At 41.2% G+C, this 12,911-nt stretch overlaps 1 protein-coding gene across 20 annotated transcripts in view; it reads left to right on the top strand.

Annotated features, from left to right (window-relative positions):
- PRRC2C (proline rich coiled-coil 2C) overlaps positions 1-12,911 on the top strand; it is a 78,945-nt gene that overhangs the window by 63,903 nt on the left and 2,131 nt on the right. For 8 of the 20 annotated variants that reach the window (XM_062602158.1, XM_062602163.1, XM_062602172.1 and 5 more), the window contains 9 exons: positions 277-398; positions 983-1,119; positions 3,021-3,255; positions 3,933-4,055; positions 5,483-5,701; positions 6,520-6,594; positions 7,721-7,824; positions 9,503-9,629; positions 10,635-10,871. In XM_062602158.1, coding sequence (XP_062458142.1) covers positions 277-398; positions 983-1,119; positions 3,021-3,255; positions 3,933-4,055; positions 5,483-5,701; positions 6,520-6,594; positions 7,721-7,824; positions 9,503-9,629; positions 10,635-10,871 — 1,379 coding nt within the window. The remainder of the gene's footprint in view (positions 1-276; positions 399-982; positions 1,120-3,020; positions 3,256-3,932; positions 4,056-5,482; positions 5,702-6,519; positions 6,595-7,720; positions 7,825-9,502; positions 9,630-10,634; positions 10,872-12,911) is intronic. The other 12 variants (XM_062602176.1, XM_062602175.1, XM_062602174.1 and 9 more) reach the window with 8 other exon arrangements.

Raw genomic sequence — 12,911 nt, 5'->3', positions numbered from 1 at the left:
AATGCCAGTTTTGGCCAGGAGCTAGTGCTCATCCCCCAGGAACTGAACAGGGGCTGGAGATCCATATGCAAGACCAATAGATCCTTGGGGGTGAATCTGAAAAGATACCAAAGCTGGTTAAGTGCCTAGCTCTTCAGTTGTGCTTCTTCTCCAAGTCTGTCTGGTACCTGTCACACTGGGAAGTGCCAGCAGTGGCTGCATCACTAATTCTTGATGAAAACCTTTGTAGCAGGGAGATGTTTGGAATCAGGTACTAACTCTATTGCTTTTCCTGAGGTACTGCAGCTCAAATCCCAGCATTTTATATGGATACAAGTCATCTATTCAATACTCAACATGCACGTTTGGCACCACCTTCTCTGGCTCAACAGCAAGGCTTTCAACCAGGACTTTCTCAGGTATTTGGAGATTTCTTATTTCTTTTGTTCCCCATCCTTGTCCATATTGCATTTAAAGCTCTACTAATGAGCTAATTGGGGCAGGGGAGAGTTGGGACTAAAGGCTGCAAAAATGAGGTCATGCTTACTGTTGCTATTTCATTTTGGTGCATGCAGGCAGTGTTTGATCTCTTCTGTTCCTGAGAACGAAAGCATTTGTCCTGAAAGTTGAGAGAACAAGCTTTCACTCACAAATACATTTTATCTAAAAGTACATATTCAGTGGAGGTGTTTATTTGGCCATGTTAGTGCAGGCTTATTCAACTTCTGTAGTACAGAATTGCATGCAGCCTTGTGCAGTTGTTTGGTACACAAATCTAAATGATTGATTCAGTTTCTGCTGGTTATTTGCAAGGAAAAGTGTAAAATCTAACTAGAAAGTAATTTTCTGAATGGGAGCAACACCAGCTCTGCTTGCAGCTTTGGGATTTGAAGTTTTCTGTTTACTTTGTATAATGTTAACACAAATCCTAGCACACATTTAACTGTAGCTTTTCTGCATTACTTTTGTCCTTGGGATATTGAATGGTTTCTTTTTTACACAGCCTGCTTCAGTTCAGCAGATCCCCATCCCCATCTATGCACCTCTACAAGGACAGCATCAAGCTCAGCTGAGTTTAGGAGCAGCACCAGCTGTATCACAAGCCCAAGAGTTGTTCAACTCATCCTTACAACCATATAGGTAGGTAGCATAAATGAATTTATTTGGGTTTTGAGAGGCAGAATTTATAGAACTCGCTTCTCTGCAGACCTGTGTTCAATAGCTGCCTCATCTTCTCATTTTCCGCAAAATGCCTTGTCTGTTTGCCTGAGAACTCTGTATGTGGATTGTCTGGCTAGTTTTCATGTGTAGATGTAGTTATGAAATCATTGGTTCAAGAATTACACATGATATTTTGTATCTTTAGGAAACCAAACTAAGAAGTTGAAAGTATCAGTCAATCATACGAAGAGAATAAAAAAAAAGGGAGGGGAGAATTTGTCCCTTTAATTCAAAAATTCTTTATTTTCTAATCAAACAAATGTTGTAGCCTTGAAACACTTTGAAATCCTAGTTTGAACCCCATAGGTGGTAGAAACTTAATTTCAGATGTGCAGGGTATGTTTTAGAATAAATGTTTTCTGTTTGCTGCAGAAGATAATAGGAAGACAAGTATTGAAATGGCCTTTCCAAAAGCTTCCTTGCAGTTCCTGTCATTTCTGATTCACAGTGGTGTAATTCTGACAAATGTTGTTAGTTTTACTTTGAGAAAGTTTCTTTGAAAATATAATTACAGGGTTTGCATGTGCTGTCGAAAAACCTGCTTGTTGCAATGCAGAAGGCTGAAGCCACAGAAGTTTTAATTGACTACATGTGTATCCTGACTCTGTGCTTGGCTGACTTTGGACCAAATATTGCTTGTCCTGCCACAGCTGACAGAAGTTGTTGCAAACAGTTGACTAGTTAAAGAAATACAATCAGTCTGGCATGTGGTCCAGATTATATAAACACTGCTGGCTGATCTGGTCACACACAAACCCAGTATTTAATGGAGTTTTGGGTTGTGCTATTTATGAGTATGAATACTTCCCTACATCATTAAAGGTGCAGAGGAGGATAGGCTTTGAGATACATAGGTTACTGGATTTAAAAAAAAAAAGCTTTTGGGGATCTCTTTGGCTACATTGACAAGAGGCCCCTGCATAGGTTCTGGGAAAGTTTCTGCAGTGCTCAGAGTGTAGCTGTTCTGCAATTAAGGAAAGGTACGGAGCAAAGCTAACCTGGGTGTTCCATTGGGCAAATACATAGCCACTATGCTACTAGATTAACAGGACCCGTGTTATGCTGATGCATATAGAGTAAGTGATAAAGTGAAAAGTTTTGAAAGGGCCACTTATTAAAAAACTTAATTCTTCAGTCTGAAGGTGGCTGCTCAGTAGGCTCTTAAAAGAAATGTTTGGATAGATCTTCTGTTGGACTAAACCAAACCTGTTTATGGTGCTTTGCTGTACCGTGTATGGGGTTGGAGGGAGGGGTTAAACAAACTACAGCTTCCCCATGATGGTGATAAGGGAATTGAATATCTGGTTAAAAGTAAAGGCTGTGTTGTCTGTGCTACTATTTTTAAGTCAAAACATTCGTTTGGAAGCTACAATTGTCATCATTCAGTGATTTAACCTGTAAATATTAAAAGCTGGTCTACCAAGATATGTGAACAAAGCAGTTTATGACTAAGTGGAACTATTCACATGTGGTACTTCCCCACAGTCCTACCTTACAGCAGAGGAACTCAGAACTGGTAGTTTCTGTATGTTCTGTTAAATTGTGCACACTAAAATAATTTTTGCATATCTAAATAGCCAAGTGTACTTTAAGATTTAAATAAAAGCCTAGCCATCATTTGCTGTGGCTTTAGTAGCACCCATTATTTTGTTGCGTGCAAAGTACATAGAAAAAACCCTACCTGTCTCAGGTGAAGATCTGTCCAGTAGAGCTAAGTGGTTTAATTCCATTTAAAGGATATAACCTATGTTTTTAATTTTTAGTGGCTCATTGTTGAGCTCTGTCTGTGTTTTTATGTGTAATACTTCAATTCCCTACAGATCCCAGCAAGCTTTTATGCAAAGTGGTTTGTCTCAGCCATCGCCAGTAGTTCTGTCTGGTACAGCCTTACACAACTTCCCGGCAGTACAACACCAGGAACTTGCTAAGGCACAGTCAAGCCTGGCATTTCAACAGACTTCTAATACACAACCTATTCCTATCTTGTATGAACATCAACTTAGTCAAGCTTCAGGACTGGGAGGCTCTCAGCTGATTGATACGCATATTCTCCAGGTAGGAAATGCTCCAAAATGCAAAACTTCTGCAGTAGTTCGATACAGATACTGTAATAATAAATCAGTTATTGCTCATCTTGGGATAAGCCCAACTCTGGTAATTACATGATCATCAAGGTGGCAGGAAACCTAAGATTGTTGGAAGAGAATGTTCATTTAATTTCATAATGGTATATTAGCATAATCTCTGAATGGAGGATTATTCTGCAAACTACAGGCCTCCTTGCATTTCATAGAATCACAGAATAGTTAGGGCTGGAAAGGACCTTAAGAGCATCTAGTTCCATCCCCCCTGCCATGAGCAGGGACATGTCACACTAAACCATGCCACCCAAGGCTTCGTCCAGCCTGGCCTTGAACACTGCCAGGGATGGAGCATTCACAACCTCCCTGGGCAACCCATTCCAGTGCCTCACCACCCTAACAGGAAAGAATTTCTTCCTTATATCCAATCTATTTCAGTTACTAACAGGAGCTTCGGGTTTAATTTCTGTTATAGCAGATGATTAAAAGGCAGTTATACCATTTGCAAATGACAACTGAAACCTTCAGGTTGTCAGCTTCCTATGCTGTGTTTTCAGCTGTACTGGCTGAAATAACAGAATGATGTGTCATACTGTCTCAGAACTGCTCTCCTGAGTGTTCTTAATCTATGGTGTGTCTCACTCTTCCTAGGCCAGAGCTACACTCACTCAAGCTTCAAATCTGTACTCTGGGCAAGTTCAACAGCCTGGCCAGAGCAATTTCTACAACACTGCACAGTCTCCCAGTGCTCTCCAGCAGGTAAACTGTGGCATGGTAAATTTCCTAAATTGTATTCTTCTTAAAAGCATGTTGTTGATGGTGGATTTTGTGGCATGGGGGTGGATGTGGGGCTGAGACAATCTTTAATTCTTCCAAAATTGATAGCTAAGGAGAACTATTACAGCAGCACTAAAAAACTGAATTGCTGAGAAGTTGGATGGCCTACAAGTTCTCGTTGATCATTTGTCATCTTTCTCTTAAATAGTTCATTTTCCAGTGCCAGGCAAAAATTCAGTTGGTATAGTGATGTTGCTAATTGACTGAGGCATATACTGCCTTTATGAGGACAGGTATCACTGATGGCATCTAGAGAGAGACAGACAAACTCCATATGCTTAGCGCAGCCTAATTGTTAACATCAAATCTGATTGAGATGGAACTTCAGAGCTGCTGCATATGGCAGTGATACCATATATACAGAAAAAAAAAAGTCAGCAGACAGATGATCATACATGCAAACAAGAGGGCCAAGTCAGTAACCATTAACCTACATCAGGAGGTTTGTAAAGTAAACTCTAGTGAATTTTAATATTTTTTTAAATTCTTTTGTGAAAGAACTGCTAATTTGATGTGTGCAAGGAGTCTGTTGTATTCACAGGATGCTGTCGAGTGGTTTCCATCTTCTGGTGCAATTTTTATATAAGTGGCCTTAAAAAAAAAGCTCTGTGATGAACTGGTTTATTATAATACATATATGTAAAAAGTTGCCAAGACAAATCTAGAAGGGTCAGATTTCTGTTGGAAATCTAGCATAAGATTTTAAAGGTATTTTAGAAGGGTTAGTGCCTTTAATGTGTTCAGACTTGTGTGTCTATACTTCTAACGTGTTACCCTTCAGAACTGTAGGAAGTCTTTCACATCTGGACAGTATCATTCTTCTGGTTGCACTTAGAATATCATTTTGCCAGGCTGTGGATTGATGGTCAGTCTAGGAAATGCAGTAACTCCTGTCAGTCACGTCACTGCTGTGGTATTTTCACATTTGTCACTACCATTCTGTGGTGTTTTCAGCCCACAGCACTCCCTGTTAATGCAGGCAAGGGACAACAGCATGGTGCTTGGTGGTGGCTTTTTTTAAGTAGGGACTGCTGGTTGTTGGGAGTCTGGGAAAGTAAAATCTAGTTTTCATCTTGGTGTCCTTACGATGACTAAAAGTATTTGAAGTAAGTTTTGAGTTGAAATAAATTTACTTCTTGATACAATGAAATCATGTTGAATGATGAGTTGGGAACTAACGTGCAGCTTTGTTTCTGAAAAGCAAAGACACCGATTCCATTCAAACTGATTATAAAGACAGACTAAACATTTCGCAGCTCTCTGGATAAATGTACAAACTCATTAAGAAATTACAGAGCTAGTAAAGAAAGTTAAATAATGGCCCCTGTGTATACGTTACTGTTGGTCTTGTACTTTTCTTCCAGGTGACGGTACCTTTGCCAGGATCACAAATTTCTTTGCCCAACTTTGGATCCACAGCACAGCCACTTATTGCCCTACCCCAATCTTTACAACCACCACTACAGCACACACCACCACAAGCGCAGGCTCAGAACCTAAGCAGACCTGCACAAGTAACTCAGCCTTTCAGAGGGTTGATCCCAGCAGGAACTCAGCACAGCATGATCGCTGCAACTGGAAAGGTAATAATATTGGTATCTACAGTACAAAAATTAATACAAAGCACAGCTGTATCCTGTTTTATAGAATTGGCGTGGCAACCCATGCTGACCTTGCATCTAAAAATCTGCTTTCACTTTAAAAGGTAGGGGAAGATACAAAAGCCAGTCAAGGTTAGGTCCTTGGTGACTGGGTCTGTGCATTTTGTAAAGGTTTAGGTGAGGTTTTGTAGTTGAGCTAATATTAGTCCATTTGCATTGCAGGAATATCTAGTTTGATAATGACTCTGTATAGGATATTTTATGTAGAAACCATGCAGAAGATAGTACAGAGTCATTATTAGAGCAGCAGGCAAACAACATTACACTGTTAGGGCTAGTTTATGATTCTGATCATGCGTGTATTTATCGCAGTTGGTCTCACAAAGGAGTGAGTTATATGCAATAAAGTCTTTCCAGTGCAATGAATTGGAGTTTCAGGGGCTTCAGTGGACTCTGTATCAGCTGTGACCTTAAACCAGAATTAAACTCTTCTAATGTTGCTGGAGGCCACCTTTCCTAATGTTGCTGGAGGCCACCTTTTCTGAATAGCACAGCAAGGTGCATATTGAGAACACAGCACTGTATGAAAGGCAGGACCTTTGATATGTAAAAGACTGGTTTTGCAGCTGAAGAAAACTTTTTTTTTTAGTGACAGCTCCAGTAAGGAGGTAACACTGAAATAGTGCAAGAAACGAATATCTGGGAGGGAATCCTGTCCTAGCCTTTATCTGGAGCTGCTGTGGTAATTGTTAATGAGGGGATGTATGGAGCTGGCTTCCAGTCAAGGTCTCTTGTCTTAGATGGAATCACAGATTTACAGGCACCTGGGATTTTCGGATAGTGTGCAGCACAACACAGTTGCAGCATGCTTTCAGGTGACGGTGGCAACAGTGGACATGAGCACAGCTAAGTTTTTTGTCAGCTACAGCAAGGTCTTTCACCAGTGCAGGAAATAAACTCTGGAGTTGCAGCTGAAATCCTCGTATCTCGTGGCCTATATTTTAGGGTGCTTTTTAGTATAAGATGACCCTGTTGTTCCGATGGTTTACAGCTGTGATCAGAAAAATTTCTCTCAGTTGTTAATTCCATGTCTTCAGCAGTAATGGAAACCAGAATTCCAGATCACCTAAATGAAGTTTTCATCCTGTCACCCACCAGAGTATATGGAGATATTTGCACCATGCCATTTTCTAGCTTCATAGGATCTGGCCAAATATTGTCACCTCTGTAATTTTTATGAGCCTGTCTAAGCAGCAGCGTGTTTCTTGCTGTGGCTGGAAGACAGTAATTTGTCATTGGAAAACTAACACTTACTTCAACAAGAAATAAGAACTGCAGTGGTATGGTGGCCTTAAGTGACTTCCCTGCCTGTTAGGGTTCCGTCATGTTCTTGCTAAAGAAAGCCAGCTTAAACCAGCCGTTTGTATTTAACTGATTATTGTTGCTGTTGTGCTTCATGGCCATGTGCAGAAAGGTCCCAGAGACTAACTTACTCTGTTGAGTGTACCTGCAAAAATAACATACAAGATTTATTGCTTCAATTAGTCTAGAGGTTTTTTTGCATAAATGACAGCTCCATTTTTTCTGTGCTTTTTATTTTTTTATGAAACTGGATTATTTTATGTCAGTCTTCAGCGTTTTTCAGGATTATATCTAAAAATTTTCATGTGATACCTGAGATGGGGAAGGAAATATCAACCCTGGAGCACTTTTTTAGGGCCAGATAAGTAAGTCACAAATCTGTTTTCATTATGGAGGAAGATCAAGTTAGAAAGTCATTGCCCTTGCTCGAAGTGCCAAATAGTGCAGAAAAATTGTACACAGAGGTGCTTGTGGTGCTGGAGCTGTCTTAGTAATAATAAGCCATTTTACAATCTGGCTTTCACCTCCACTTAAATGACCTATTTTCACGGAGAAAAATGTGAGGTAAGATAACAGTTTCTTAGTAAACATAGTATTTCTTTGAATTAGAATTAACCTGTTGGTTATTTTGTTTTTCAGATATCAGAAATGGACCTGAAGGCCTTTGGAGGTGGCATCGATGTTAAACCTGGAACACCACCAGTTACTGGTAGAAGTACTACTCCAACTTCCAGTCCCTTCCGGTAAATCTCTTAAGCTCAAAATTCCTTGAAATCATAGCTAGAAAATGTACCTAGTCATGCATGAACAGACAATTCTGAAAGGTATGAGGTATGGGGCTACTAATACAAAAATGCAGCACTTAATTTTAGCTTAAAAGCAGCATTCCAGTAGGTCATCAGATATGCTGTAGTTGGCCAAAAGTACATTGCTGTGAAATAAAACACAATGTTTTTTTATTAAGTGACACTAAACCATGCATGTAGAATTACCTGGGGTTGTACTAGGAAAGTATAGGTATGGTAGGGAAGATGTAGTTTGGTATAAAACTAAGACAGTTTATCTTAATTGCACTGCTCAAGGTAAGAACACTTAAAGGCTTACACTGCGGTTGTGGCAACATTTCTGGTAGAGAGCTGAGAATCACTGCAAGATCTGTAGGCCTCTCACAAGTGAAATTAGTAATCTGTTTGCAGGTTCGCTTGGTTAATTGACAGAATTGGTAGAATCTTGCTCATACACAGATGCACTTCAAGGTAGACCTATTGGGCTGCTTGTGGATGAAGTTAGTGGGCTGAAAGAACTTGAAAACAAAACTTCGCTACAAGATAACTCTGTTCTTGAAAACTGTGCTCCTGTGCATAGTAATGATATTTGGTGGGTTTCACTGTAGCAGACTGACAGTGTTCATGCTTTTCTAGTGAGGTGGAAATGAGATTTTTGAACTCGGTGCTGAAGTCATGCTTCCAATACTTTACCTGAGTAAAAAGTGAAGGGATGAGAAGAAGAAACTTGGATTTGCAAGCTTAGTCAGCATTTAAGACGATTGTCTTGATAGTATATGTCTTAGAGATTCTACATAAGATGTCTCTTCTCCTAGCAATCAAAGCAGGGCTTAGCATAAGCTTTGGCTCTGAAGTGTAGAGTACTGGGAAGATCGACAAAAGCATAGTAGATCTCAAGAGCTGGAAAACTAAAGACTTTAAGCTTATAAAATGTTGGTGTGTATTGAGTATGGCTGGCTTTCTTGCCACTGGAGCCCCACTGCTCATTTTACATTACAAGTATCACTCATACACTCTGCAAATAAAAGCTTCATTTCCTAAAGTAGGTTGCTTGATCTTCTTCTCTGAGGGCTGTTCAGTGCCTTTCCCTCAGATAACCTTTTAGGTTTCATTTAATTCACAGTGATTCAGCACCTCTTAAGTTTTAATGGAGGGTCACGTTCTCAGCCAGATGAAATGGGGAGAGTGTTTTCCATGAATTCTTGAAATGTTTCAAGTGCATTTTGAAATGTTAGACAGCAGGTTGGAGCTGTATGTGGCAGCTTCTGCTGTACATGCTTAATGGCTGTTGTGACAAGCTCTGAACTTGACACAATAGAGCAAACATTGTAGAGGGGTAGGAAGGGCAACACTTTTGCCATTAGGGTGTGTTATGAATGCTTTTGGGAAGGGTCTCTTTTGTACACTGGGATCTTTCCATATCCTAGTATGTCTGGTTTTTCTCTTTGCATTCTTAAGTTCTGATTTTGCTTGCATTTTAAATTAATGGTAGATACAGAAGGATATCTAATACCAGCTTCTCCAAGAGACTGTTATTTTTCTCTGTCCAATGCTGAATTTCTAGTTAAGGTGTAACTAAAAGCAAAAACATCTGAATGAGAGCAGTGTGATTCTAACTGGTCTGTTTTTTCTTTAGGGCCAGTTCTACAAGTCCTAACAATCAGTCCAATAAAATGAACAGCATTGTCTACCAGAAGCAGTTTCAGTCAGCAGCTGCTGCTGTGAGAATGACACAGCCGTTCCCTGCACAGTTTGCACCACAGGTAGGTGACTGCTGGCTTACAAACAAATCAATTTCTCTGTATGACCTGGTGACTCTTAACTTGGCTGTGTTCCCTCAGGTTTTATCATAGGGAGATACAAAATTAAATCCTTAAAATGAAATGTCATGATTTCAAGATGAAAGAAAAAAAAACAACAAACAACCCTCTCTGATCTTGCTAACTAGTAGTGCAGGTTTTGTGGTGTGTTTAATTTTGGGAGTTCTTGCACACTGAGGAATTTAATGCAATTTGTGAATCATGTAGAACAGACTGTTGTTCCGCTGGCTTCCCCATGCAGCTGTAATGCTCCTCATCCTGCAAAACCAGATCATTTGGTTGGGGAAGGGGAGCAGCTTTGTGTCTCAGAAGGGTCCCAGTGCGTATTTTAAATGCTTGAAGACAAAGCCGATTTGCAGTTGTTTGTTTGAGATGCATTTCTAAAGTATTGGTGGAGCAGTTGAGGTTGGAAAGGATTTCTGGAGTCCAAACAAAGCAGGGCTGATTACAAAGGATTTAATTTGCTTCTGGCGTTCCAGGGAGCACGGCTTACAAGGGTGGTGCATCCCTGTTACAAGTGACGGTAGCCAGGCTGCTAGGGAAATCCAGCCTCTCAAAAAATGTAGGATATTTCTGTCTGTCTTCAGCATTTGGAGTGTTTGATTGTAGGATTTGAGATTTGATTTTTGGATTGCCACTAGCAGGAACTACCTCGCCTTTCCAGGGCTGCCTTTCACTAGTGAGTCCTCCACTGCCTGGCATGGGTCTTCTCCCTTATTACACACTGGGTGGAAGTTGGTCCTACTTTCAGGTACAGCGGCACTACAGGGCTGTTTTTTTCTGGAGTTCAAACATGGCCTCTCTTAACATAAAAGCCTATTTTCTTGACATGAATGTGACAGGAGAGCAGCACCTTTTTCCCCATTTAAAATAATGCCAACGTGCAATCTAGTTGGCAGTTTTCTAATTGCAAAATGTCTCTTTTTGTTGTTTTTTTCCCCCACTTAGATTCTCTCTCAGCCTAACCTGCTCCCTCCATTGGTAAGAGCCCCATATACTAACACCTTCCCAGCGCCTGTTCAGAGGCTGCCAGTAGTACTGCATAGTCAGATGCCGTCTCAGATGACCACAGGCCTTATGAGCCACCCTCGTTTACCGCGTGTGGCCAGAGGTCTTTGTGGATCAGTATCTGGAGCCAGAGGCAATCAGGCCCAGGCTGCGATGAAGGCTGAACGAGACATGAAGGTTAGTATTTGGACAGCGGTGCTGTTAACACCGGTTCAGTCTTGACAGCTTGTAGGGCAGGAATGTGTCTGCAAATCATGTCATAATTAAAATGCCTCTGGACCCAAAGCTGGTATAGCTGGGCCTCTAATAGCTGAACACAGACCTCCTCTAAGCCCTGGGGTTTTTTTAGTAAGAACTTTAGACTAAAAATAGTGTAGGGAGCTTCCTCTCTCCAGTGGTCTTGTGGTCAGCAGTTGTGAAGCTGCCACTGCTGTCAAAGGCAATCTGACAAATTAGATTTCAAGAGCCTGGATTTTCTGAGTAAGTGATGAAGCCTGCAAACCTTGCTGCTAGCTATCTTTTCACATCTGCCTCCCCAGCTCTGAACACCAGTATTGAACCCCCCTGTTCCAGCCAGCCTCATTACTTGGTGATTCTGGAGATTCAACTCTCAGCGGTTTGAAATGCCTGTGATTACTTGTCTGTGGTAGAATGCAGTAACGTGGTATGCTCCACAGAAGAGGTGGCTGCATTTCACTAGCAGGTGATGAGTTAGAGCACTTTGGGACCCTTCAGGTTGAGGCAAACTCTTCTTACCAAGGCGGTACTGCCATATGGGGTGTCTGTGCAAGGACACCATTGTACACTTCACATGTTTGCTGCAGAATAAGTTGCTTGTACAAACAGATGGTGCTAAGGAGCTTCTTCATCTACTGTCATTTGCCACAACCCATGCATTCAGGTGTAAAAGCAAAGGAATGTGCTTTTTTCCTGGTTATGTCTGCTTGTAGGAGAATCAGTTATCCCAGATAGTTGATTACTCCTTTAATTCTAGGTACTTGGTCCATTTAGTTTTCTACCACCGGTTTATTAGCGGTACACTTAACCAGGTGATGCTTAGTATATTGATGAGTATATTAGAAATTTAATTTAGACAGTCAGCAAATATGACTATACAGTCCTGTTTTCCAAATCTCCCTGAAAACACTGCTCAGAAGAATCTGAGTTATTTTGTCACACTTGGTTACTTGTGATCAGTTCCTCCAGACTTCTAGCCTTCAGGGCATGGCTGAAATGTGTGCAGAAGATTTCAGGTGTCCATCTGCCTCCAGTAAAAGCAGACTGTTGCTGCAGTCCTGCACACCAGAGTTCACATTTTTTCTATTCTGTTGCTGGTTGAGTTACTTGGAGCAGCTGCACAGTATGAAAGCCAAGACCTCTTGTTCCAGGCTTTTGCTTTTTTTGTCCCCCTGTTGCGTGTCATCCCCCCTGCCCTGTTTTCTGTAAAACAGCATAAAATACTTAGAGAGGTATGTGGAAGCTTAGTGACTGTATTGTAGTGGAGGCTCCTTGTATTAAAACACACCTTTTTAATTTTAAAAAGGCATTTGACTGCATTGGACTTAATTGTGCAGCTTCCACGAGATTGACCTCTTACTGCAACTCCTGCTTTTGCTTAAGCGTGGACAGGAAAGCGAAGTGCTTGATCTCTGAAGCCTCTGGTCAGCATAGTGTAAAACCTACAAATAAAACATGTAGTCACAAAGGCTGAATTTCACAGGTGTAAGTCGAGGTTAGTGGCAGGATTCAGAGGAGGAATTTGAAATAAGCCAGGCAGTAGTTTGTGCTACCTGGGATGAATGCCCATTTTGAGTGGGAAGCAGATAAGGCCCCAGCTTACACAGAACACAACCTTGAACCTGGTTCACTTGCATTCCTGTTGTAGACTCTGAAGTCTTGTGTCCAGAGACATGTGCTGGGGGACGAATTTGGGTGCTGAGAGTAGATTCTGCTGGTGCGATACACAGCTCCTGCACTCAAGAAGTCCAGACCACACGGCAGCAGAAATGACAACTGGCATGGCCCTCATGGTAGTGTTGGGGCTTGGGCAGTGTGCAGGCACACATGCCTTCTGGTCATGTCTGACTTCCACTGAGGAGTGAAGCTTTGTTTTGAGCCTGCTGTAGGTAGTACTTACACTTGTTGAACTGTACAATAATAGTGTCATAAAAAGATGTTAGATAATGCTTCAAACTATTGTCCTTGATCCTCTTTTCT

Source organism: Pezoporus occidentalis, unplaced genomic scaffold, assembly GCF_034315485.1.
Source record: "Pezoporus occidentalis ecotype Australia unplaced genomic scaffold, CSIRO_AGI_Poc_V1 ctg76, whole genome shotgun sequence".
NCBI classification, from domain to species: domain Eukaryota; kingdom Metazoa; phylum Chordata; class Aves; order Psittaciformes; family Psittacidae; genus Pezoporus; species Pezoporus occidentalis.
This window is presented reverse-complemented; position numbering and strand designations above follow the sequence as displayed.